This window comes from Uloborus diversus, chromosome 1 (genome assembly GCF_026930045.1).
Source record: "Uloborus diversus isolate 005 chromosome 1, Udiv.v.3.1, whole genome shotgun sequence".
In the NCBI taxonomy this organism is placed as follows: Eukaryota; Metazoa; Arthropoda; class Arachnida; order Araneae; family Uloboridae; genus Uloborus; species Uloborus diversus.
In genome coordinates this window covers 84,012,522-84,038,827 of record NC_072731.1, presented here as the reverse complement: position 1 = coordinate 84,038,827, position 26,306 = coordinate 84,012,522, and the positions used below count along the sequence as shown (strand labels likewise).

The 26,306-nt window shown below is 35.3% G+C and overlaps 1 protein-coding gene across 1 annotated transcript in view; it reads left to right on the top strand.

The window, feature by feature from the left end:
* Window positions 1–26,306, top strand: part of LOC129234690 (integrator complex subunit 14-like) — a 73,710-nt gene that overhangs the window by 39,760 nt on the left and 7,644 nt on the right. Inside the window, exons 6-7 of the mRNA XM_054868736.1 lie at window positions 7,401–7,558; window positions 24,696–24,761. Of these exons, the coding sequence (XP_054724711.1) occupies window positions 7,401–7,558; window positions 24,696–24,761 (224 nt within the window). The remainder of the gene's footprint in view (window positions 1–7,400; window positions 7,559–24,695; window positions 24,762–26,306) is intronic.

Genomic DNA, 26,306 nt, shown 5'->3' with positions numbered 1-26,306 from the left:
TGAAAGTGCACTGTGTCTACTTGTTCTGTGAGCAAAAAGTGCAAGTGGAAGACACTGACACCAGTCTGCCTGATTTTTCTCCACTAAATGAGAAAGGTTATTAATTAACGTTGCATTTAGTTTTTCAACCACCCCATTTCCCTGCGGGTTGTAACTAACAGTCTGTCTCTTTTGAATTCCCAACACTTTACACACTTCTAGCATTGCTTCAGAAATAAAATTCTGTCCCCTTTCTTCATAAAGCACGTCCATTATCCCATGATGTGATATGAAATCAATAAGAACCTTAGCCACAGTGCTACTCTTTATGTCAGGTACAGGGTAAGCCTCTGGCCAACACGTAAAATAGACAGTTAACACTAAAATCCACTTATTACCCTGGCTAGAAGTCACTAGGGGACCAACCGCATCCATTGAGATCTTCTGAAACGGACGATTTGGCACAGGAATATGCTGCAGGGGAGCCTTTTGGTTCCGCTTAAATCCCCGCCGACAAATGCAAGAATGGCATGATGCCACATAGCTCTTGACTTCATTGAAGTAGCCTGGCCAATAAAAAGACTGTCTAATCCGGCCTAAGGTTCTAGATAACCCCGAATGAGCTACACATTTGCTGTCATGACATAAAAATAAAATTTCATATCTTAAGGATGCAGGTACAACCAACTTGGGTTTTCTATTGTAGTACGTATCATACCTAGCACCTTTGGAAAGACACATTAAAATATTGTCGTTGTTCTTGAAAAATTGAAATTTAGGGTGCAAATCACTTGTGTCTTCCTTATTTTCTAGTTTCCCCAAAATGTTCTTGCAATACTCATCGCATTCTTGACGCTTACGAATTTCGTCATTATCGATAGAACCAAAATCTGTTTCCCAGGTAGCATTTACGACCGGACTAATTTCCTCAGGATTACTATTGACAACCTCTCTTGATAAATGGTCTGCAAATTGATTCAACCTCCCCGGTTTATGAACTATGGTATATGAATGTTCCTGCAGAGAAAGTACCCAACGTGCTATTCTGGATGAGGAATCCTTTAAACTAAATACATATGACAAGGATTTTTGATCACAATAAATAATAAATGGCCTTCCCACTAAGTAGTGTTTAAAGTGATGGACACCAAAGATTACCCCCAAGACTTCTTTTTCGTAAACCGAATAGTTAATTTCTGCCTGGGCTAACTTACGTGAGGCACATGCAATGGGATGCTGAAATCCCAAATCATCTTCCTGCAAAAGTACGCAACCAAGAGCATAAGCACTAGCATCAGTTGCAATTGAAAAGGGTTTCTCAAAATTGGGCAGTTTTAAACAAGATTCAGATATCAAGGCTTGTTTCAAAGTACGGTAGGACTCCTCAGCTTCACTAGACCAGTGGAATTTAAAATCACTTTTAATCAGCTTAGTCAATGGTAGGGCTATTTCAGCAAAATTCTTGATAAATTTCCTGTAAAAACCTGTTAAACCCAAAAATGCTCTCACTTGCTTCTTGGTGGTGGGTGTTCGAGAATCAAGTACCGCTTGCACATTTTTCCTGTCAGGTAAAACTTTTCCCTCTTTAATTTTGTGCCCCAAAAAGGATATTTCCGACCTTGCAATAGAGCACTTCTGTGGCTTTAATTTAAGGTTATGGGTTTGCAGTCTGCGGAAAACCATCTCAAGCCTTTCTACATGTTCAGTAAAGGTTTTCGAAGCAATTACTATGTCATCAATGTACACAGCAATAGAAAAAGGGGAAAGGCCTGCCAAAATAAGGGACATCAGGCGCTGAAAGCTCGAACTTGCATTCCTTAAACCAAAGAGAAGTCGGCAGAAATGAAAGCTGCCCATGTTTTGTACCACAATCCCTGCCTTATGAGCATCATCCTCATGAAGTTTCATTTGAAAAAACCCAGACGTGAGATCAAGTGTGGAAAAAAAATTTTCCCCTCCTAACATATCTAACATTTCACTCACATTTGGTAAGGGAAAATTTTCAGGCAAGGTTTTCTCGTTTAGTTTTCTTAAGTGTACCACAAGTCAATATGATGAATCTGGCTTTTTCACCAGTAATACAGGCGCGGCATAAGGAGTCGTCGAGGGCTCAATAACACCCGCCTCTAATAGTTCATTGACCTGACGAGCCATTTCAGTTTGTAAATGGTGCGGAACACGATATGGCTTTTGCCTGATGGGAATGTCGTCAGTGAGTCTAATTCTATGTTTGATTAAGTCACAACAACCAAGCTCTGAAACATTTTTCTAAAATATATCGGTGTACTTCCCCAAAAGGTTATTTATCTCTTGTTGTTGGGATAAGGAAAGATGAGATAGATCAATACTGCCTCCCCAAGCCGTAAAATCAGGCTCTAAACTATCATCATTTTCAAGTATATGATTAATAACCGACTCATTTATATCAGGTATTACCTTCACCAATTTTAAATTTTTATTTATGACCACCATTTCATCTGAGACATTTATAACTTGCACTAAACATGTGTTGTCGGGGGTTATGACTGACAGGGAATTAGCGACCAAGATATTTTTATTAACAAAATTATCATTTGGCTCTATAAAGATTTCTTTTTTGTTGTTGTAAATATTCGGACTTGAGATTCTAACCGAAAACACCTTTTCTGAGTTAGGTGGTATTTCAACCTTATCAAACAATATGCCAAAAATATCAGTATCATATTGATGAGAATTAGAATTTACTAGGTCATGTAACCGAGGGCTTCTATTTTCATCTGACCAGGAAATTTCAGTATCCCCGTCCGTCATCACCCTTCTTTCAAAATCCAGTACGAAATGGAATTTTGTTAGAAAATCAGTGCCTAGCAACACATTGAACGAACGGGACAATTTACTTTCTAAGACATACACTTCTATTTTGAAAGATTTCTTTTGTAAGTACATCTTTAAACTGGCCTTTCCACAAACCTTAATATTCATACCCCCAATTGCAGTCAAATTATTTGTACCACTTCTCTGAATTTCTAATTTTAAAGCAGAACATGTTTCCATATCAATTAGACTTCTGCTTGCCCCACTATCCAATAAAATTCTGGTACTATACTTATTTATTTCTAACTCAATTATTGGCAATGAAAAACTTACTTCGTCGAAAAGACCGAAAACATATGGGGTTTCTTCCAAAACTGGCTGTCTTCCACCACTTTGCCCCTTTACATTTTTAAATTTGGTTTATTTTTTTCTAGTTCCCTATCCATTTCCTGATCCCTCCTGAAGTTATGCTGTTGATTACAATAACAAGCAGTGTGCCCCTCCTGGTTGCATCGGTAACAAACTATAGGCCTTCGTTGACCTTCATGTTTACGATAGAATCTACGGTTATCCCCTCCATGTGTTGGGCGAAAACTCTGCTGTTGTCCAGCACCTTGGTTACCCACAGAAAATTCTTGAAACTGCTTCTGCAGTGCTTCAACTTGCTTACCAAGATTTTCAACAATATGAGCATACTTAGATGTGTGCTCGACAAGTGCATGTGTAAGCCCAACCTCTGCTTCCTGAACCACATTAATGTGAGAGTTTTGCAACTTTAGGGATTTCTTGATTAGCAAGGCCTGTTCTTTGGCCTGTGTGAAATCTTTTGGGTTATGCACTATTAATTCTGCCTTTATGTCATGCCTCACCCCGTTAATTATCTGATTTAGAAGCAGTTTGCTTTTAAAGCTCGGTGTGACTACATCCTCCCCGTCCTCTTTCTTGAAGCATTTTAAAGCCAAACTCTCCACCCAAGTTACAAAATCCTGTACCGATTCAGCCGGCGCCTGGCATGCAGATGTAAACTCATTTAGGATATCTGCACCAGACTTATCTGTACTAAAATGAGCAATTAGTTTGCTCTTCTCTCTAAATGAGCAATTATTTGCTCTTAACTCCTCATAATTGACTAAACTTAGCCACAATTCATTTGAATTTAGTACCAGCCTCACATTTATGTCAGCTTTCAATCTTACTATATTTACTAGATGTACTTCATTTCATTTGGCTAAATTTTTGAAAATATCAAGCTTAGAGAAAAAATCTGACACATTCTGTTTGGTAAGATCAGGCAACAAGGCTATCAGCCCAGGATTTTGCAGTACCTGGTCATTCCCAGGCGTCTCAATTACAGAATTATTATCTTCAGTGTTATTTACAGACATGATTCAAGAAAATTATTACAATTTGTATGCATAAAAATAATTATCAAAATATGGTCACCTTCTACCACCAATTATACAAAACATTTCATGAACTCACTCACCATATCCTGGTCACGGCACCATTTTGTTCTAATTCTAAGCAATATATATTACAAATTTCCAAAAAAAAAAACTTTGCATTGTGTTTCCATTATTTAAAAAAAAAAAAAAACAGGTTCATCAAGGTGAGGGAATCCATCAAACATTTATTTTTTTATCTTACATTGATTTCAATAAAAAAAGAAGTCAAAGAGGTCTCAACCCTTATGAGGAGGGTTCAGCTTGGGTAAGGAGGCAACTTGGTAGGTTACACCAGAATACTTTCCTGTGTGACTTTCCACACAATGACCACCCTAGCTCCACGTTCCACTCTGTAATCTGCCTGCATCAGGATAATTCCATTTCAAGGGGGCCTTTCTAGTTCTTATTCAACCTTCTTATCTCTTGTATATGCTAGCCTCTACCATATTTTTCTTGGTAGGACACTTCCTTTTTTTTTCAAATCTTGGGATTTTTATCTCACTCTCCACATGGCTGCCTCGTTTTTTCTCTACTTTTTTCAGCCTCCCCTTCACCTTCTCTTTTTCCTCCTTACTTCTGTTGCCAAAAAACCAAAAAAAAAAAAAAAAAAAAACCCTTTCCAAAAATATCACCCCCAGACCAACAAGTGCAGAGTTGAGTTGAAGAGAGTGGATGGGGAAAGATATGCTAGAATTTGATATCAGTAAATCCCACAAGTTGTATAGCAAAATATAATTTTAAGAACAATTTCCTACAGCACAAAATTATTAAAGACTTAAAAGAGGTCAAATAATACTCTAATTTCTAAATTTTCAAATGATTCACTGTTATAGCTAACTGTAACTGTCAAATCACTGTTTACCTATAGTAGCTACCTGAGACATACCAACAATTGCTAAAATTGAACTTTCAATAAAAAAAACTTTGTTTTTTGCTGTTATACTATTTGTTGTCACTGCAGATTATAAAGGTTTTCTTCAGACTTAAGTGATTCTTTAATTTTATAACCAAGTTGTATTCTTCTTTTATATATTTTGAAATTGAGTAATTGCTTTTTTTTCTTTATTTTTCTTGCTTTTCAAAGTTGTTTGTTACAAAAGCAATCTAAGGTTTTTTTCGTTACATGCTGAAATCATTTGAAATAGAGTTAACTTGTGTACTTAAGCAAATATCTTAATTTTTTTATTGCTAAAATGCTGTATTCATTCATTAAAATCTATGTTCTTGATTAGAGAAAAGCTCCTTATGAATGGATGTCAAATGGTTTCATCTGTTTTGCATAAATATGTCAATTAGTTATATAAGAATAACTACATTACTTCTGTTCTACTAATACTTCTGTTATTTCACTATTACTTGTTATTCTTGCAACAATTATTATTATGTTTGAAAACTTAGTTCAAAATAATATTAATTACTTTTTAGTTCTGTCATAAATACACATATGTTTTTAAGAGTAATTTTAATAGTTTCTTAAAATTCTTATGCTACGTGGTTTCTAGAAGTAAATCACTGGGAGTAAAGTATTTTTTTTCTTTTTTTAAAAATTTTCTATAATCTTTCCGCGTAGAAAAATTTAATATACTGTTTTGTAGGGTTTTTTCCCCAAAACAATTGACTTGATATGTTTTTTTAAAACCATTTTATTAAAAAAGTAGCATCTTTTTAAAATATATCTTTAGTTAAACAACTTTACACAATTTAAAACGTTTAAAATACTGCATTTTATACAAACATACAATGGATTTCAAGTGGAGCAAAGAAAGGAAACCATTATCATTGGTAACGTAAATCAGGGAAATTTGGTGAACTTAATCAGGGAAAAGTCAGGGAACTTTTTTTCACAGTTCCTGTCGCCACCCTGTATAGAGGATAATCAAAGGGCAAAAAATGGTGACTCTACTGTGATGTCTACTATTCATGATGCATAAGATAAAAGTGATGGAATTTAATGAGTGACCTAACTTCCATCACTGTGCTCACTAAAGTACCTCAGCTTCCTCCGTGAAAATAATCTGCTTAATCTCTGGTTCGCAGAAGATTCCTTTAGAACCCTTAATCAGTGACAGCACATGAACAACTGTATATTTACTCTGCAGACTACAATCTACTTATTCCATGGAGCCCCAAAATGATTTTTGTGTCTTTTTTTCCCCCTAAAGCAATGCTAGAATACTTTTGTTATCTGGGGTTTCCATTTTCAGAAACTTTTTAGAGATTTCTTTTTAAGATTATCAAAAGTACTTGTATTTGCAATTTATTGGCTATGTCAGTGTTTTGAAATTGGAGCTTGTTAGAAACCATGAATAGCAAAATATTGCTGACTAAAGCACTTGCCAAATACTGCAGAGAATGAACTGAAAGAAAAATACTTTAAATTGTTTTGGTGGACCTCACAAATGTGTCTTGGAATAACAGTTAAAGAATCATTTTTTAGGAAAAATCAATGACTATTTATCAAACCAACATTCCGGCAGTGGCCTGAAAAATATAAGATTCAATATCTATCTTCAAAAACTATGAAGAAAATAAAGCCTTTGTTTTATCTGGATTTTATAATGTACCTGACTCTGCGAAGTTCAATTTTCAGCATAACTTACATCTACAACTCTCTCGTTAAAATATAAGAGAAATAGAGTATGGTACAAACCACTAAAACCTATATGAAAATGTTGAAACATGTGCTGTTCCATTCTCTCTCTCCCCTCCCCCCCCCTTAATGAGTATAGTACAAAGAAAAATTGCTCTGGATGGGGGGGGTGGGTAAAGTTTCAAATTATTTCAGGGACGGAATTGAAAGCCAAGGTCCTAAACCATAATAATAATGCAACTTTATTTTTGCTCAAATGAATGTTGAGTAATTACAGTCAGAAATGTATTGAAACTGTACCATAGTCATCTGCTTCTACGGTACTTTTAAATTATTTAAAGTTACCTATTATGTAATATGTTTCACTTTAAAAGTTGCTGATTGCCAATCAAATTGGTAATTATTTATTGTAAATTGTTTGTGAAATCTTATTGCAAATAAGCATAAGTTTTATTTTGCTCATCACTTGCATCAATCATTTTACTAAATATAATTTGTGCTTTTTTTTTTTTTGTATGTAAATGGTTTTTTTTTTTCTATATGCTCTGATAAAATATCTTTTCTTCCTGTTACTTAAATTTCTTTCGTTTTAGGTGTAGATGTAATTTCATGGCTTGGTGATCTTAATAAACTAGGACCCATTGAACCAACTTCTTCCAGTTCCAGTGATTCATCATTTCCAATTAAACCATCAGAAAAAAGGAGTTATGCCCAAAACTGTGTTGTTTGGATAAAGCAATCGGGTTTGCAGGTACCGATCATTACTATGCGTAGTCGATATTTTTGATTTTTGTAATGCGAAATAATTATTGCAATGATGCCATTTTTTAAAATTTGCTTAGATGGGGTAAAGACTAGTTATGGACATGCACATGAACATGGCTGATGCTCTGGTTTTACACCGAAAAATAACAATAGAACCTTATGAAAAAAAGACCAGAAAAAAAAAGATTGTTTTGATCACTTTTTCAATATTTGTGGGGAGGGGGAATACCCCCCTGAGTCCATCAACTTGGTATAAATGTTCATGCTTTTGAACTGTTTAGCTCTCAAGCTTGTTGCTCTTAATTGTTAATATTATGCTCTGTTGTTCCCTTCCAAATCACAATAATGGCAATGAACTTGCCAAAAACTGAAAAAAAAAAAAGTGGACACCGTTTCCAAAAACTTTTTAAAAGTGGTGGATGATGGGGGAAAATTGTGGTCATATTTGGATTCAGAAGATCATTTTGTATAAGAACTAGCAGCAATAGAATCAGAAGCATTTTTTATGCATGTCAATGTAATTACAGTAATTTCCGGAAGAAACGCCGCATCGGCGTAAACACCGCATTCCCCAAAAAACGCTTTAAAAATTTTTGAAATGCGCAGAAACGCCGCATCACCGTAAACGCCGCATACTAACGAAGCTAAAAACTTAATTATCAATGAACTTACCTTTATAAAAACGATAAACGCCGGGTAGTAATTAAGTAAATGCATTGATGGAAAGTGATTTTAACAGTTTTAACACATATTCTGACAAATAAAAACACATAAACAAATTTTGCTATAAATTAAACAAACCACATTTTGACATAAATAAAAAAATATATTTTCAAGCATTACACACATTAAAAACCTTCAAAATCTGATTCTTCCATATCGGAATTAAACAATTTTAACATGTCCTCATCTATATTGGTAGATGACACTATGTGAGGTTCAGGTTCATCAACCTCATCATCATCCTCAACAAAGTCATTTTCACTAACACAAATGCCTGCTTGGCTGAATCCAGACAAGATTATTTTTTCTGTCACACAATTCCACGAGGTTGACACCCAAGTGGCAACTTCTTCATAGGAGGCACGGCGCATTTCCCCCCCCCCCCCCTTAGTGAAGGAATGTAAACCGTCACTCATCCAAGCCTCCCACTGCCGTCGCATTTCAGCTTTGAAGGCCTTGTTCACCGATAAGTCCAATGGTTGTAGAACTTTGGTCAGGCCGGCAGGAATTATGGCTAACGTGGCCGAGAGTGCTTTGCACTTTGTTTTGACAGTATCCAGCAGGTGGGACCGCATACTGTCCATCACCAGTAGGCCCTTAGGCTGGAAAAAGGCTCCTTTCCGGCGCTGCCAAACACTTTCGAGCCATTCCATCATCACGGCCTCGTTCATCCACCCTTTTTCGTTCGCCGTGATGATGACGTCCTTGGGGAAATTTCCATTTGGTATTGTTTTCCTCTTAAATATTAGAAGAGGGTTTAATTTTGCACCGTCAGCAGCACAAGCCAACACGCAAGTGAATGAGGTCTTCTCGTGACCAGTCGTAGTGATGGACACAGTTTTTACACCAGTCTGGTCGACAGTTCTGTTTGCCGGGCAGTCGAACGTCAAAGGCGTTTCATCCATGTTGATGATTTGCGAAAGCGAGAACTTCCCATTCTCGGCTAAATTTTTGACGAAATCCAAGAAGGCAGTTTTTTTTTCCTGCCACTCACTAGGTAACTGTTGACTAGTCGTCGTTTTACAGCGAACGGAAATTTTGTGACGAGCCATGAAACGATAACACCAGCATGGCCCGCCTTTGAAATCTTTCACGTTCATTAACTGAGTCATTTTCTTGGCTTGCAGGCGAACTTTTATTGTTGATACGGGAAAGCCCTTTTCCCTCTGCTCTTTTATCCATGCGGCAAGTTGCGTTTCTAGTTGGGGCCATTTCACAGTTCCGCTCCGTCTCGCACGTTTCGATTTTTGCATCTTCTCCAAATTTTCCTTCTCCAAGCGCCAGCGACGAACACATCTCTCATCTACGTCGAATTCTCTTCCAGCCGCCCTGTTACCAATTTCAGCAGCTCTACCGATGACTCAATTTGAATCCTGCAGTGTAACTGCGATGTCGCTTAGGGGCCATCGTAAATAAATTTAGAGGTGCGACTGACAAAAATTCACTTTTCGCTCAGCGAGCGCTGCAAGAAGCTGCAATACAAGCGAAAGAGTTGAGGAGAGCGAAGAAAGATACAAGCGAGAGATATGCGAGCGAAAGAATGCAACAAATATCACGCCATGTGCTCGCTCCTAGCACGCTCCCGCCGAAACAGGTATGGATCAATCCATTTCACCGAACGGGTGGGGTGTAGTTCAGTCTATTTCATGGAATGAGTAGGAGGGGAAAAACGAGGAGGAAACCTGAAATCTCCTTTCTCCCAGCTTGCTTGTTTGGATTCGCGGCCGGATTTTTTTTTTTTTCGCTTCTAAACGCCGCAGCGCTAGAAACGCCGCAGCTGAATAAAATTTTACTTTTAAACACGTATGCGCCGCGGCGTTTCTTCCGGAAATTACTGTAATTTGTTCATAATGAAAAATTTAGCTTTAAAAACCCCTTATTTTTGAGTATTATGCAGAAGACCTAAATATTGCATAAGAGCGAAAGTTTTTTTAAAAACATCTAGGGGGCTCCGCTCACTGATGCTCACCAACCCCCGAAGATTGCTTCGCAATCTTATTTAATTCACAAAGCTTTAAATCGTCAATTAGAAAGAAACAGATTGGAAACACATTATGAATTCCCTTTGGAACGAAAAGCACCCCTTTCTCAGGTTTTAAACTAACTTGCAGAGCCGTAAGAGCTAAGGGGCTCCTGAGCATTGCAAAAATGCAGTTTTGTACGTTTGAAAAGTCGCTTTCGTATTCGTAGTCTCTAGTAATACATTTTGCTCTTTAGCTTGGGGCTTGAACTGAGTTGAGCCTAAGATATTTCCGTTAAAATCGAAACCCTTAAAATATGTGAATAAGAAAGAAGAAACAAACTAACCTAAAAGACGTAACTATGGCAACGCCAAATAAAACATTAATAATTTGAATGGAGATGAAACTTTTCGAACTTGATTAAAACAGCTTGTAGCTTTTTTCATTTGGGGATAGAAGCTTAATTTTCCGACTATAGATCAAGTTAGATCTGGAGTAAAAAAAGCCGTTCTTTCCAGTAATGTCAAAAAGAAAAATGTGGGGCAATTTCTTCACTTTTTACTGATAGATTTAATGAAGAAAGTAGTGCCTACATTTCAGCTAAGCCTTAAAAAAATTTGAACTAAAAAGGCAAATAACTCCCGCCGTAATTCTTAGAGCATTGAAACAAAGAAAAAAAGCGGAAAATTCCACCCTTTCCAACAATATACAGGGTGAGTTTGATCGAATCTGCCATACGAAAGTGGATGATAGAAGAGAGGAAGGGGAGAATAGAACCATCTATTATCGTGTCCAATACTTAGCAGTAACCGAGTTATGGTAGATATAAGAAAAATAAGTAAAAAACCAAAATTCTCAGAAGGCGACCGATTTCCGAGATTCCTGTAAGACCTGCGCACAAAATAAGTACATTTTTGGAAAGAGCAGACTAAATCCTACAGTTGGCACTTTTCGCATTAAGATAGTTGCATTTTACAGCAAGCTACAAGACTAGAAACATTGGACACACTCAGAATTGAAATGGTGCTAAAGTTTTCATTCCACATTTTCAAAAACAACCGTATGAGCTACAATTGGGCAAATCTACCAAAAACTGGGACCCATTTCACTAGCTTTCAGATAATTCAACACCAAATCATATTGGGCTTCAAGTTCAGCAGAAATTCAGGCTTTTGTTTGAAACTGTAAAAATCTGCATTCGTTAAAAATAGAAAACCAACGAAGAATCGCACTTTTCTGTTTCACGTAAGCATGTTCTTTTTTTTTTTTTTTAAGAAAATGATATTTTTATATCAAAGTATTAGTTTTACAGGGTTCCCACGGTTCTCTAAAGTGCTTTATTTTAGTTATAGTTGCAAAGGGCCCTTTAAAATGTTTTATTTTGAGCTGAAACTCTTGAATTTTTTTCCCTTCCTTTTCATATAGTGAAATTCCTTCACTATATGAAAGGTGCTTTCTTACTGAGTGACATAGGCTATAATTCGAGAAAATCCGATAAATAGTTCTTTTTTAATGCCAATTTGGGCCCAATTTTCACGTAAATTCTCGAATATGGGGGTGAAAAATTGCTTGCACATATTAATGTTGCATATCGTTAGAAAGGGTAGAATTTTCCCTGTTCTAAACAATTTGTTTCAATAATCTAACTTAATTACGTCGGGAGTAATTTGCGTTTTTAGCTCGAACTTTTTGGGCTTAGCTGAAATTTAGGCACTACTTTCTTCATTAAATCTATGAATAAAAAGTGAAGGAATTGTCCCACAGTTTTTCTTTTTGACACCATTGGAAAAAGCGACATTTTTTACTCCAGATCTCTCTGGACCTATGGTCGAAAAACTTAGCTTCTATCTTTAAAGGAAAAAAATTGCAAGTTCATAAATGTCATTTTGATTCAGGTAGTCAACCATTTTATTTTTGCGTTTCCAAACTTACGCTTTTCGAATCCATTGTTTCTTTCCTTATTTTGTAATTAGTTTCTTAAACGTATTTTATTTCGTGTTTCCATGGTTACACTTTTAAAATCCATCTTTCGCATTTTAATTTCTTAAAAGTATTTTAATATCAGTTGTCATTGTTTGGAAGGCTAATTTTGCATGGTGTTTTTTTTCCTGTTACTTAAGCCTGACATAGGTGGATTTAGCACTAAGTTCCTGGGGGGGGGCAGGATTTTTTTTTTTTTTTTTTTTGGAGAAACATTTTTAATTGCCCTCCCCCCTCCCATGTCTTTGTCTGTTTTCTCTGATGCGTAAGGCCATTCTTTACTTTTTTATGTGTCGTTTTCATTACTGTTTGTAATCATGCTGTCCTTTTTAAATTGACCTTAAAAGAGAGGGGGCTGGTATTAAGAGAGTAACGCAGTGCTCCCTTTTAAGTGGGATATAGAATATTTCCAGTTTTAGGGGGCCCGGGGGTTACTCCCCCAGAGGAAATTATCTAAAATGGATATGAAATTCTGCATTTTGAAGTCTTATAAGGGTTAATTCGAAATAATAGGGAAATAATTTTTTTTTAAAGTTATGCGCTTTAAAAGTGCTTTGTGATTCAAGTTAATACTTTAAAAGAAATGGTGCACAGATTTAGAGAATAGGTATCAAGAGAGTAACATACTACCCATTTGAACAATTCTTAATTTATACACTTGATAAGAAATAAAATTGAAGCACACTTTGCTTAGGAGTTTCAAAGACTTGTCTAATTATTTTCAAGCTTTGGTTGGTTAGATTGGGTTTTTGGTTCAAGAGCTCTTGTAGGCTATACTGCGCCAATTCTTTTCAGGGATTTTAGAACCTATGAATAATTTGCACTTTCCAGCCTCTGAAATTGAGCAGTAGATTATACACTTGTACAGTATTGTTCAAACTTTGTAAGAAACGGCTATTTTAAGTTTAAACGAAAAAATATACTTTAATTTCCTATTCAAAAAAGAAAAAATCATGATTTTTTTTTTTGTTATAAGAGTTTGGAAGATAAGTTGTTACTATATAAACTCCTCCCAAAACTGGGGAGCATTGTCCATTTTGCCCCCCCCCCCTATAAATCCACCCATGCTCTTCTAAACTGTTCAAAAACGAAAAAATGATTTTTTTTTTTTAATTTTTGGAAGATGTGTTGTTACTACATAAAGTCCTCCCAAAATTGGGGGGGCATTGCCCCCCTCTGACCAACCATAAATCCGCCCATGAAGCCTGATTGTTGAATATAAGTCACTTGACACAATTTTTATTATCAAGGTAGATCGGGCAAAGCTGTGCAACGCAGCTCTTAATATATAAAGATTTGAAAGCTACTGTTAATGTGATTTTATACTTTTTTATTTGTTTGGCGAAACATTTTTCATTGCCAAAGAAAAAACATCTGCTTCACTCGCAAAAATGCTGAATTCCGGTAGCGTGGTCGCTTGGCTCGTTAGGTGCGGAGCAGTTCAGTCTAGGATTATTGTTTTAAAGCAACCGTAAATATAATTCATTGTTTTGTCGATTTGTTTTAAAAGAAAAGAAACTTTTGATTTGTTTTTATCTGAGTGAAATGTACCACATTTTCTTCTTTTTTCTGAGGATGATCTTTGAGTGTTCCACGGGATGTTTTTTTTTTTATTAGACGGATAGATTATGATAGCGTGGTTGCTGGGCGAGTTTGGCAATAAACAATAGGGTTGCATACCTGCCAACTTTTCCGGATTACCCGGAAGTTTTACGGATTTTCATGTTCCCTTCCGTTTTTCTGGTTACGAGCAAAATCTTCTGGATTTTTCATGTTTTGTAGGAAAAAAATGTCTATGTCGCCAATTTTGGCGCTAACGATACTTTTGCGGAACGCGACAGTGCGTTTGAGGCCAAGGAGGGTTGCCGTAGGAGAATCGCGCAGACGTTAAGCACGCGTATGACGTCACTCAGTGGTACGGCGCATGACATCATCAGGATCCAATCGAAGCGAGGATCGCGGCGGGCAACTAGGGGAATGATTTTGGCGCCGTTTAGTTTACATGTTTACGATTTTTCTTGTTCTGTGTTGTTTGTTTTGTGCTTTTTTTTAATTAAAGTGAGCAAACGTTATTTTCAGACGTTTAGAGAAAACTATACAAATGATTATCCTTGTATCATACGATCGCATTCTGGAGAGAAGTATGCTTTTTGCACCATTTGTAGCTGCAATTTTATGATTTGCCACGGTGGAAAAAACGACATCCTGGCACATTTAAAATCAAACAAACATTCGCTGAACGGAAAATGTGCGACTGAAAACTCTTCTGTGGACAAGTTTTTTCAAAAGCAGAATGCCGACAGCGATGTGATTAGAGCAGAGTGCTTATTTACAAGTTTTCTTATTGAGCACAATGTACCGTTAACAGCTGCTGATCACGCCGGATCTTTGTTTAAAAGAATGTTTCCCAAGTCTGAGATAGCCAAGAAATATTCATGCGGCCGAACAAAAACAACTGCTATTGCAAATGAACTATCTGTAAACTACAAAAAACAAACTGTTAGCTGCCTCAAGAAGTCCCCCTTTTCTCTCGGTATTGATGGTAGCAATGATAATATGGATGCTAAGTTGTATCCTATCGTCGTCACTTACAATAATGCTGAATTATCGAAGCTTCAATGTTGTATTTTGTCCTTAGTTGAACTGGATATGGAATCTACCGGAAAAAATGTATCCCAACTTATACTGGATGAGCTGAATCGTTTACAAATTCCGTTTTCAAACTGCATTGCATTTGGTTCTGACAATGCTGGAGTTATGCTTGGTGCAAAAAAATGTTTAGTTTCTTATTTGAAAGAGCAACATGAGGAAATTGTAGTCATGGGCTGCCTGTGTCATTTGCTTGATTTAGCTTCTGAAAAAGGAGCTGCAACATTGCCTGTAGATTTAGATCAGGTTATAGTAGATATTTTCTACTACCTCGAAAAAAGCAGTAAAAGGAAAGAAAACCTAAAGTCATTTCAAAACCGTCATAGTGCTGAAGTTAGAAAGATACTAAAGCATGTAGCTTCACGCTGGTTGTCTTTAGGAAGAGCTCTATCTAGAATATTAGATCAGTGGGATGCACTACAGGCCTTTTTTCTAAGTGAAGTCAAGTCAAGGCCTTTTACATCTTCTTCACTGGCATTATATACCATCCCAAAGTTAAAAGAAAAAGCGGTAGCCTCGACTTCTCAGGAGCAGACAAAGAAGAGGCCTTTAGAAACCGATAAGGAAATTTGTAACAAAAAGAAAAAAATAAAGGTTTCTTCCAACAAAAATCTTAGACCTACTGAGACCAAAAGTGATGCTAAAACAAGCTTCAGTGTAACTAGAGAAGAAATTTTTTTTTATTTCTTATCATCAGATCTTAACAAAGTTTATTGTTTATTTCTATTAAATGCCATTTCAGATTTTGAAAAGATAAATACTGCTCTGCAATCATCTTCACCGAAAATACATGTTTTAAATAACATCCTGTGTGATTTTTTAAAAACATTGTTTATGAAGTTTTTGAAACCTGTGATAATAAAAGGTCAGGCCCTGTTGGAAATAAATTACCACAATGAAGCCAATCAGTTGGCAAATTCAGATTTATTTATTGGTTTCAAAACAAATGAAATGTTGAATCAGTTAACTGATGAAGAGAAACACAAATTTTATTCTTCAGTTAGAGAATATTACATTGCAGCTTGTGATTACATGATTAAGAAGTTCCCCATTAATGGAGAGATCCTTATCCATTCTCAAGTTGCAGATTTGAAAAATATAGAAAATGCATCATTTCAAAGCGTTGAGTATTTTGTGAAGAAGTTTCCTTTTTTGTTAGCTCTCCGAGAAGGAGATACAGAAAATGAGGCATGGGACTGTCTGCGGAAATAATTCACGGAATTGCAAATTGAAGATAGTTCAACATTTAAAGGTGATACCATAGATGCGCAGTTGAACTTTTTAAGTACTGTTACTGATTATAATGGTCAACTTAAATTTGATAAAATTTCAAGAGTTATGTTAGGCATTGTGACTATTCCGCATAGTAATGCTGAATGCGAAAGAGTGTTTAGTATTGTAAAGAAAACTAAAACTGAATTCAGGGCTGCTATGTCAACAAAAACATTGGAAAATCTTCTTATTGTAAAATGTCACAAGCAAACAAATTGTTATAAAAATAACTTTAGCCCTGATTTTTTGAAAAAAGCTAAACAAGCTACAACAGCCTTTGTGAAAAGATAAATATTAGTTTACTGTAATAATAAATGTTAATTTCATTTTAATTTCTTTTGTTGAATTATTCTTAATATTAAGTTTAAAAAATAAAATCTTCCAGATTATTCTGAGGATTTTAATTTTTCCTAAACGTAAGTAAGTTAAATTTATGTGAAATTCATAACTAATTTTATACTGTTAAATTTAAATAGGGTAGGCTTGTGTTAAAGAAATGTCTTGTTTGATTTTATTTCGAGTTAAAAACCTTCTGGATCAAAATAAAAGATCTTCTGAATTTTTTTTCTCAGAGGTTGGCAGGTATGGGGTTGCAAAATTATTTTTACATTTGAAAGATATTATTTGATGTCCTTTTTTGTTTATTTGGCGAAATATTTTAAATTGCACTAAAAACCGCTTCACTTGCTAAATAAAAATTTAAAGCAACTGTATATCTAATTTAATGATTTGATGAAAAGGTTTAAATTCCAAATAAGCTTTAATATTTTTTTTTTTGAAAAGGTGTGTAAGGAATTTAATTAAAGAAAAATGATTATTTTACATCAGAGGGGGAGGGGGCGTTATTTTTTTTTATTCAACGGACTTCCATTAAAGTTTTAGCACAGGCAACGCTGTGCGGGTACTGCTAGTGCTTAAATAATAACAATTATTCTTTAATCGATCATAGATTAAAAGAATTGTTCCTCGATGAAAAGTTTCTGTGTTTTTTCCTTGTGTGACACTTTGAATGCCCGAATAAATGGTGGAAAAAAGTTTCATGTTTAAATTCAGAATAAAAAAGGTATACAATGGGGTTGTTTCCTTCGGTCAAAAGTACTACTTTTAGTCACTGAAATTGATAGAAAAAGAAATAATAACATGGACCCAGAAAATACTTTCATTTTCCCAACTGTCATTTTTTAATTAATTTTTTAAAAATGTCCAATTTTTCAAACAACTCTTGGTCTTTATGAGGTCACAAATGATTCACTTTGGCGCATCTTTCTACAGCGTTTTCACGTTATGATAATCAAGAAGCGAATTAAATATTGCGCTCTACGCTTGCTATCAACCATATCAGTACCAATACACGTGAGCAGTGGCGGATTGGTTCAAGAAATCGGCCCTGGCATAAAGGATGTCGCGGCCCCATAGCTCCTATTACTAATTTTTACGAAACGATTGGGAAACGATATCCCTTAATGAGGAAATCATTCGTAAAAATTAAATACTTTTTAAAAAAAAAGTAACGGATCAGATCCTTTCTGCGTTTTAACATATAACACTGTATTTTTTTCTTCTAACATAATTTTGTTAGAGTAGGAAGGTTATTAATGAGGCGGATTGACCCCTTAATTTTGTCAAACACATGTATCAATACAGAGAGAGAAAGAGAGTATATTTATTTTCTTGCTTATGGGAGTCATTACATTAAATATTATTAATATAAACCTATTTGTAAGTTTAACATTAGGTCAGAAATAAGGGGTCCGGGGGTTTTTAAATAAGGGGGAATTTTAGATGATCTCTGATAGTGATGTAGAGAGAGCGGAAGTTTAAAGGCCCTCATCCGGCCATTTTTTGGAAGTGAAACTCCAAAATTGGATTTATATATTGTTCTCAATTATGTTAGGAAAATGGCGTCCAGGAAATTTTTAAAATCTAAGCACTGAAAACGAGGTTTTAGAAGATTTTGAGGGATAGAGATTCAAGCAGCATCCACCAAGAATTTGCTTAAATTGATGTCTTATAAACGTGATTCTAAGCTTTCTTTGATAAAAACTAGGGCATAGACAGTTGTTCAAAAGTTTAGTTCCAAAAACGAAACTTTGACCTTCTGTGATTTTATGAGGAGGAGTAATGGCAGGGCTCTCCCTAGATTTTTCTCAAAATTGAAGCATGAAAGCAGATACTTCTGATGTGCTTTATTGATGATGACAAGTGGGGGGGGGGGGGGTCTTTCCTTCAAATTTTTTGATGCTGTAGATTTGGAAACGGAGTTTTAAACATGTTTCATAATGTTAATAAAAAGAGAAGATCGATGGTATAAACTTTCGAAACTAAATCCTATCATTGCAACACTGTAGACGGTCTTTGGTGTTGTTATGCATATACATACACCTTAGAGACTCCCGTTACCTGTCACAATTAGAATTTGAATGTTGCAAAACACAGTGGGAAGTACAATACAATAAATTAAAAGTGCAGAATGATTATAATTATAAAGCTGCGTGATAAATGGCACAAAAACCAAAAATTGGCACTAAATGAAAATAATTGTGTTAAACCAAACATAGACAATATGAATCACTATGCTCTCAGGGTAAGGGGGTGGGGACTGAAAACAAAACAATTTATTAAATTTTAGAAACACCGGTAATTTTTTATTACATGAGTTCATAATTTAAATTTGAAAACCCTGAACAAGATAACTCTTTTTGGATAAGAATGAAAAGAGGATGTGTATTAATTTATTCTCATGAGGATGAAAGAAAGATGTGCAAAGATTTTCAGAAATAAAAAGAGAGGGGTTATGTTTAATTTGAAAAGATGAGGTTAGTGGAAGATATAAAGGTCTGGTGTGTACCCGGGAGTCCATGACCTCATGACATGAACTTTTATTTGATACAGAATCTGAAAGTGAGAAACGAAGTGCGGAAATGACTATGGCCAGTTAGAAAAATTGTTTGGTGTCTAGATTTAATTTGAAATTTTAATTTAATTTTAGGGAATAGGTCAAAAACTCTTCTGCCATGATGTTGTTATGGGGGGGAGGGAGATTCGGGGGTTCTCCCCCCTTCTTTTTTATTGAAACTCAACAAATCAACTTCGATGATGTTATGGGAAAATGTTCAAGGGACTTCCGAAATTTTTTCGAACTTGATTTCTGACACTCTTCAACGATGAGGAGGGGAAGTTTCTACGTCGGTTGCACCGGAAACGCTCTCTTCGAAGTTTTTCGAAGCTGAAATCCCAATTACGCTGTTGTGGGCCATCTTTTATGATGTTGAACTAAGGGCGTTTTTCCGAGAATTCCTAAAAAGCAAAGTTTTAAAAATGCACTTTAGGCTAGCTTTGGTGACTAAAAAGAAAGATATAAGCTTTTGGATCCCTCTCCTCCCTCCTTTTGGCTACACCCCCAATCTTTATTTATTTATTTATTTTAACTTCTAATTAAAAAAAAAAGTATCACCATCCTACAGCTTTCTCTTTCCAAACCAATTAAACTTGGATTTTCTATAGTAAAATTTTCAATTTCAAACCAGTTTTTTTATTTGCTTGAAATGCAAGCTATCTGCGGCCGCAGGTAAAAAAAAAAAAAAAAAAAAAAAAACTTTTTTTGAACTGACCTGGTGCTTTGGTGACCTTAATTAACCTTGGCCTTAAAGGCCAAGGTTAATTAATAACCAAAAGGTCACAAAAAATGGCCTTAAATGACCTTAGGCCTTTTTTTCCCACTTTACATTTTATTTTAATTTCATAGTCTTCTTCACCTCTTGATAAAGTTTTGTTTCACATTCAAACAATTAAGACACTGGTGTGACTATTTATTTCAGTGTTTTCAATATCTCTCGCTGTATTGCTTTTCTCCTGGTTAAACCATATTCCGGGGGCCTGTGTATTTTTCTGCACTTGAACTCTGATTTTCAGGATGATATTTTTTATTTAAATAGGTAAAGTAAAAAAAAGGTAAAGTAAATAGGTAAAGTAAATTATATAATAGGTAAAGTAAATGGTAGAATTTCCCTCAGTATCCTTCGAGGGATGCTGAGGGAAATTAGAAATTCATTTTTTGTAAAAAAAATGTTAGAAAAGCACGTTTCGGGGGTCTTTACTTGAATAGTCTTAATGATATAGTATTTTGGATGCTCTAAATTGTGTTTTAAGATTTCATTTTATGTTAAAATTTTATTGGAAAATGTCACTTTTATTGCAATTGTTATGAAATACAATTCATAACAATTCTTAATTGTCATTCATAAGTAAAGTAAATGTGAATTGTCATTCATAACTCAAACTGACAATTGGGCAAAAGTATTTTAACTTTTTAATACTGCCAACGTTTTTCTGTTTTATATTGCATTACTAAAATGAAATTGGCGGCCCATTTCTGAAAAACTGAGGTGGTGTAGTATCCCCCCGGCCCTCTTGGCGCTGGCCTTGCCCCCTCCACCCACGGCGCGGGCTTGAGCCTATGCATTAAGAGGGATTGAAGCTAGAGAATTTACGTATCGGTATTTACATTTTGTTGTTTGTAGACAGGGCAACTGAGCGGCCCAAACATGACCGGCCCACCGGGCAAATGCCCGATTGCCCGCCGGCTGTATCCGCCACTGCACGTGAGTAAAGATGCGAATTAAATATTTTGCACTGTGAATGGCATTTCATCATTTGTGATGTCACTACTGGTAGAAGCGTAAACAATAAAAGCTCACTGATTAAAGTAATTTTTTAAACATATTAAACTTAAACAAATTATTTAAAAAATATCATCCTCTCGATCCCTGATGCTTGAACCATGCTCCCCCCCCCCATATCAACTTAGTTTTTTTGACTCCGAAGCCCCTAAAATTAATCCACTAACCATTTTGACCCTTGTAGAGCTCAGATGCATGTGATCCCTAGCAATCCAATCCCATTTACAATGACTCCATACATTAATGAACCTGATACTGTTTTTTTCCCAAATTGACTTGAGTAGCAGGTTCATACATCTAGCACGTTTATTTAGCCAGCTCCTATGCACCCCATACCTGGGAAGCAAACCAACCACTTGGACATTCGTCAAAAAGCTGGTTGCTTTATCCAACAAAAATTCCAATTCCTTAGAAAACTCCTTATTTTTACTGTGGCCTTCATCATTTGTTCCCACACACTAAGTAACTATGTCCTCCTTATTGAATACTCCCTTTTTTTCAGCAACCTTGTTAACATCTTTTACCTGAGCCCCTGGTAAACAACACCTAGCCACCTTACGCTTTACTCTCCCAACTGTGTTACCCACCTCCCTTACTATAGAGTCTCCCAAAATTACATCCTTAGTTTCCTAGTCTAACTCCTCATTTGAAACTTCCCCCTGAATCTCTGGAACATTTATACCCTCTACAACTGACCTACAACCTAATGCTAACTGGGCTTCTAAAGTTAGCATCTGAAGTCTTAAGTCTGAGAGTTCAGCACATTTAGTGCAAACATGATCCTCCTCAAAAACAGACTCATTCTTTCCCTTATACAGGCAGAACATATGACATAAGTCACAGGAGATTTGCATGTCCCCCTTCCCACTCTTTGCCTCTTTCATAATGCATTTAACACCCACTTCTACTTAGTGAATCAGGGCCGTATCCAAGGGGAGAGTTTTAGGGGTTAAACCCCTCCCATTGGGGAAAAAATTAATAAGCCAAATTAAGAAAATGTGTATTTGGTTTTTATTAACACAAATGTGAAAGTTAATGTGCAGTGATATTGAAAAAAAAAAAATAAAGAAATAAAACTTTAAATCTAAAGTTATATGCAATTTACAACTGTGAGAGCTTTATCAACTAGAATAATACTTTGGAAAAACTATGGAAGATGAACCACAGAATGATTTGTCAATACCAAGCATTATGAACTTGGTACATGTTGCAGCAATGAAGATGCATTGATTCTGTTTGGTAATGTAATTTGCATCTGCAATAAGCTTTTTCTTGTATATTAAGCATTACTTCAGAATATGAAGCCTGATATACATGCTGCATTATAAAAGAACTTGTGAAAAGCTTTTTAAACATTTTTATTGCATATACTGCATAATAAACAAATTTGAATAGAAAGAAACAAACAAGGTTTTTTTAAAGTTTGAATAAAAAAAAGCTGTAAAATGATGGAGTACTGCTGTCACTTTCTCAGCTAGAATTATCCTTCAAGTGTGGGAAGGGGGGGGGGAACAGTCTTTACACATGTATAAATGTCATACTGGGATCGGCAATTTAATGTATAACTAAAGTTTGTAAGGGATTGAACTCCCTGCCCCCCAGTTAAGGATGTACTTGTTTTAAAACCCCTCCCTATATGAAAATCTGGACACGGGCCTGTAGCAGGGGCGGATCTAGAGGGGGGCCATGGGGGCCATGGCCCCTCCCAAAGCCTTGTGATTGTAGGAATTTTTTTAAGGAAAAAAAAGAAAAAAATATTATGAGAAGATAAAAAATTTTTAATACATGTATTTTACTGAAAAAAAAAAAAAGTACAGGTCTTAATTGGGAGATAAATTATATCCCTATCCTCAAAACTAAACTTTTATTTCCAAAGTGTTTCTCCATCTTTTACAACATTTCTTGATTTCAACTACAGACACTTGGACGACCTCTAAATGCTGCGGTTCTCAGAGTATACCCATTGTTCACAATACCAAAGACAGCTAAATTTTTGTTTTTACGGCTTTAATTTCGAAACTAGGAGGAGAATCCCCTTTTCCCATGTCCTTTCACAAATGCCTTGAAATGTAGCAAAAAATTGCATTTTAAGTCTTTTATTTGGAAAAAATGTCAACGGAAACTAGCTTATCCAGCCCTTATCCCTTAACTTGCTTAAAAGCAACTTAAATGAATTTTTTTGGGACTTCAATTACAAACGAGTTCGGATAGGACCCCCTCCCTCCCTAGTTTATATCGTGATGTATATACCTCCTTTAAAAGGAGGTTTTTTGGAGGAGCTCACGAATCTTCCATCCCTTTCTAAAATATGTATAAATATAGTTAAAAGCCTATTTTTAGAGCCTCAAAGGAAAAATACTTCCAGGAAGGAAGTATTCTAAGCACCTTCACACTTCCTTAAATGTAAGCAAACATTACATAAAGGTGCATTTTTAGGCTGGACAGCTGAAGAGCTAGAAGAGCACCCCTCCTCTTCTAATTTCTCAATTTATAATGACAGAATATTTTGATTTCTAAGCTTTATTTTCAAAAAGTATTTTGGGGCCAGCGCCCGAAACCTGACCTTTCTCCGTACATCATCAAAAATAGACAAAATGCGTTTTTAGTTTCCTAATTTTCAAAAATTACTCGGAAATTTAAGTTTTGAAACATTCTCGAGGGAGATTCCTAAATCCACCCCCTCACCTAATGTCTCGATACCCCGAAAATTGAGTTTTTAAAACTTTATTTTACTAAAATTTCTGGGGAGTTTTCAGGGTCCAATTTCCCAATAGGCAGAGTAGGCTGTTGCCTAAGGCGGCAAACTTTTCAGGGGCGACAAATTTACTATTATAATATACATTTTTTGAATTAAATTGTTATTCTTGAAAGTAAAATATTAGCATTTTTTCATTTTCCAGAGAATTTTTTCTTGTAATTTAATAATGATTACTTTCACACATCTTATGAAAGTCAATTGTTTTTCAATCATGGTATTTGTCGAATCGTCAGCAAAATTTGCCGAATAAAAACTTTTTTGGGAGATCATTATGATCATTTCATCGGGGCGCCTCAGAATGTGAAACGCCATCATTTCTTGATAAGTTTGACAGTTTGAATCTGGGGAACACTTTTTTACGTTTTTTTAAGTCAAGGATATTTTGCTTCTTTTAGGGGGGGAGGGGGCAGCAGATTTCAAATTTGCCTAGGCATGGAGCTAAATTCGGCCCTGGGGAGTTTGTTCAAAAAATTCGGATGGCCCCTCCCAAAACAATCGGCTGGATCCGCCACTGGCCTGTAGTGAATATACTCCAAAAGGCAAATCAGAATGATAAAAATGCAAAAAACACAGAATAAATACTGAACAGCAGTAAATAAACAGAGTTGCTTCACCCAACAAAGCACACAAAATAAAAAACCAGGAGATCACCATATGTTAGGCTTAGCTCCAAAAAATGCAGAAACACTTCAAGAATACAATAACAGCAAAGATGAGCCTTCAAAACTATATAAAACTAAATAACATGATAAAGTACAGTAAAAAAACTAAAACTAGACAATAATAATAAAATATATAGTAAGAAAACACTTATCTAATTAGCAGCAATAAAATTCCCTGCATCACAGGCGCCCTCTAGTGGCTAAAAATTACAATCAACATTCTAAGTATTGATTGTTATTATACACAGATCCAAAAAATGAGATATTTAACATTACTTTGGTTCAAACTAATATTAAAAATATTCTTCTCCATAGGCACTAGAGCCAACGTATAAGTAGGCTTGTTAATTATCATTTTCTCATTTTTTATTTTTTCATTAAAAATGATTTATTGCAAAAGCATTATTCCATTTGATACTAAAATAGATTTCTTTTGCAGGCTGACATTCAAAAAATACTGAGACATGCACGAAAACTTCCAGAAAAGACTCAAAATTTTTATAAAGTATGTATATCATGTATCATAAACACCAACATTTATTTCATTCACCTTTTCCTTAGTTTCTTAAGCATCCATAGTTGCAAATGGTGTTCTTTAACAGTTAATTGCCATCACAACATATGAAGCAAAGAGATATAAGTGGCAAAATTAAAAATTTGGAGATAACCAGCACACATGGTATGTGAACCTCTCCTCTATCTTGGGGCAAAAGATGATACTAGTAGCCCTGGTAGTTGCTGCTATACAGCATGATTTAGAAAAAAGTTCAATGAAAGCCTACATATGATGTTATCTTTAAACGTGTTTTACTCAAAATTTAAAAATGTCCACTTGCAATCCCTTTGCTTCTCACTGTCTCGTATCATGCAAGGGCAGATCCAGCTTCCAGTTTTGGAAGAGTCCTTATCGGAAAAGAGTGAAACTGCAATTTTGCGGCCAAATAGGGGTTCTGATGCATGTTTTCTGAAATACAAGTCTTCAAAATGCAGTTTTAGGCTATATTTGGCCATTTAGGGGGAGGTTGCGGCAATTCTTCCTTTGTTTTGTTCATTGCTCTTTGAAATTATTACTTTTTAATGAAATATATGAGTTGTCTGTGGTTTATAGAGTAATTAGCCCCTTCTATTTTTACCTTTTTTTTACAAAGGTTTTGTTTAAATTTATGCATAAAAATACAGCCAAAATGAGAAAAAAGAATTCTTATCGACTTGTATAAGGGAGATAAGTAATTTACAATAGTGCTCCTTTATGCACTGTGCTGAAAGATTGCGTAAAAAGTAGCTGATTTTACTACCTTTTTGCCTTGACGACCTAAAATTTCATTACTGGCTTATCTTTGAAAAACATAAAATTTTGTTAAAACTTGTAAAAAGCAACCTTTGTGCTCTGGATGACTCAAATAATTGTGCTGTTAGGACAAAAGATGTATGAAAACAATGCAAACTATAGTCAAACGAAAAGAAATTTTGCTTATGACAGGAATAGTTGTTAAAAATGTTCTAAGAACAGTTGTATCTTGAACAGCAATGATAAGAAAGCTAAAGTGACCGAGAAATGGGATCATTTTGAAATCTGATTGCAAATGAAAGATAACTTGAATATTGAGGAAAATGACTACGTGTAAATCCTTGTTTTGCAAAACGATTGTGCAAGCTGTTCGGAGAGAGTCTCTTTAACACCTTCCTACTAATCAGCAAGTATCAGGTTTTGGAAATATTTTACTGCAGTGCCACGAAAACGTCGATTGGTCGAGTTGTGTTTACAAACTTAATGACTTTTGAAGATGTGAAAAAAATGTAAGTGGTCAGAAACTTCCTTTTTTTGAAAAGTATCTAAATAAAATATATTCTCTGTTAAGATATTTTTATGTAGTACTAATAATTAGTTTTATCCAAACTATAAGCTTATAATATATCTATTATGCACTATTCCTATTTTTTAAAAAATAAAAATTATTCTCGAGATTACTGGGAAAGGAGCTTGAGATAACTCAAAGATTTCAGCTGGTCCCTTGGGATTTTGAGTTATTGAGTGTTGACTGTAGTTCTT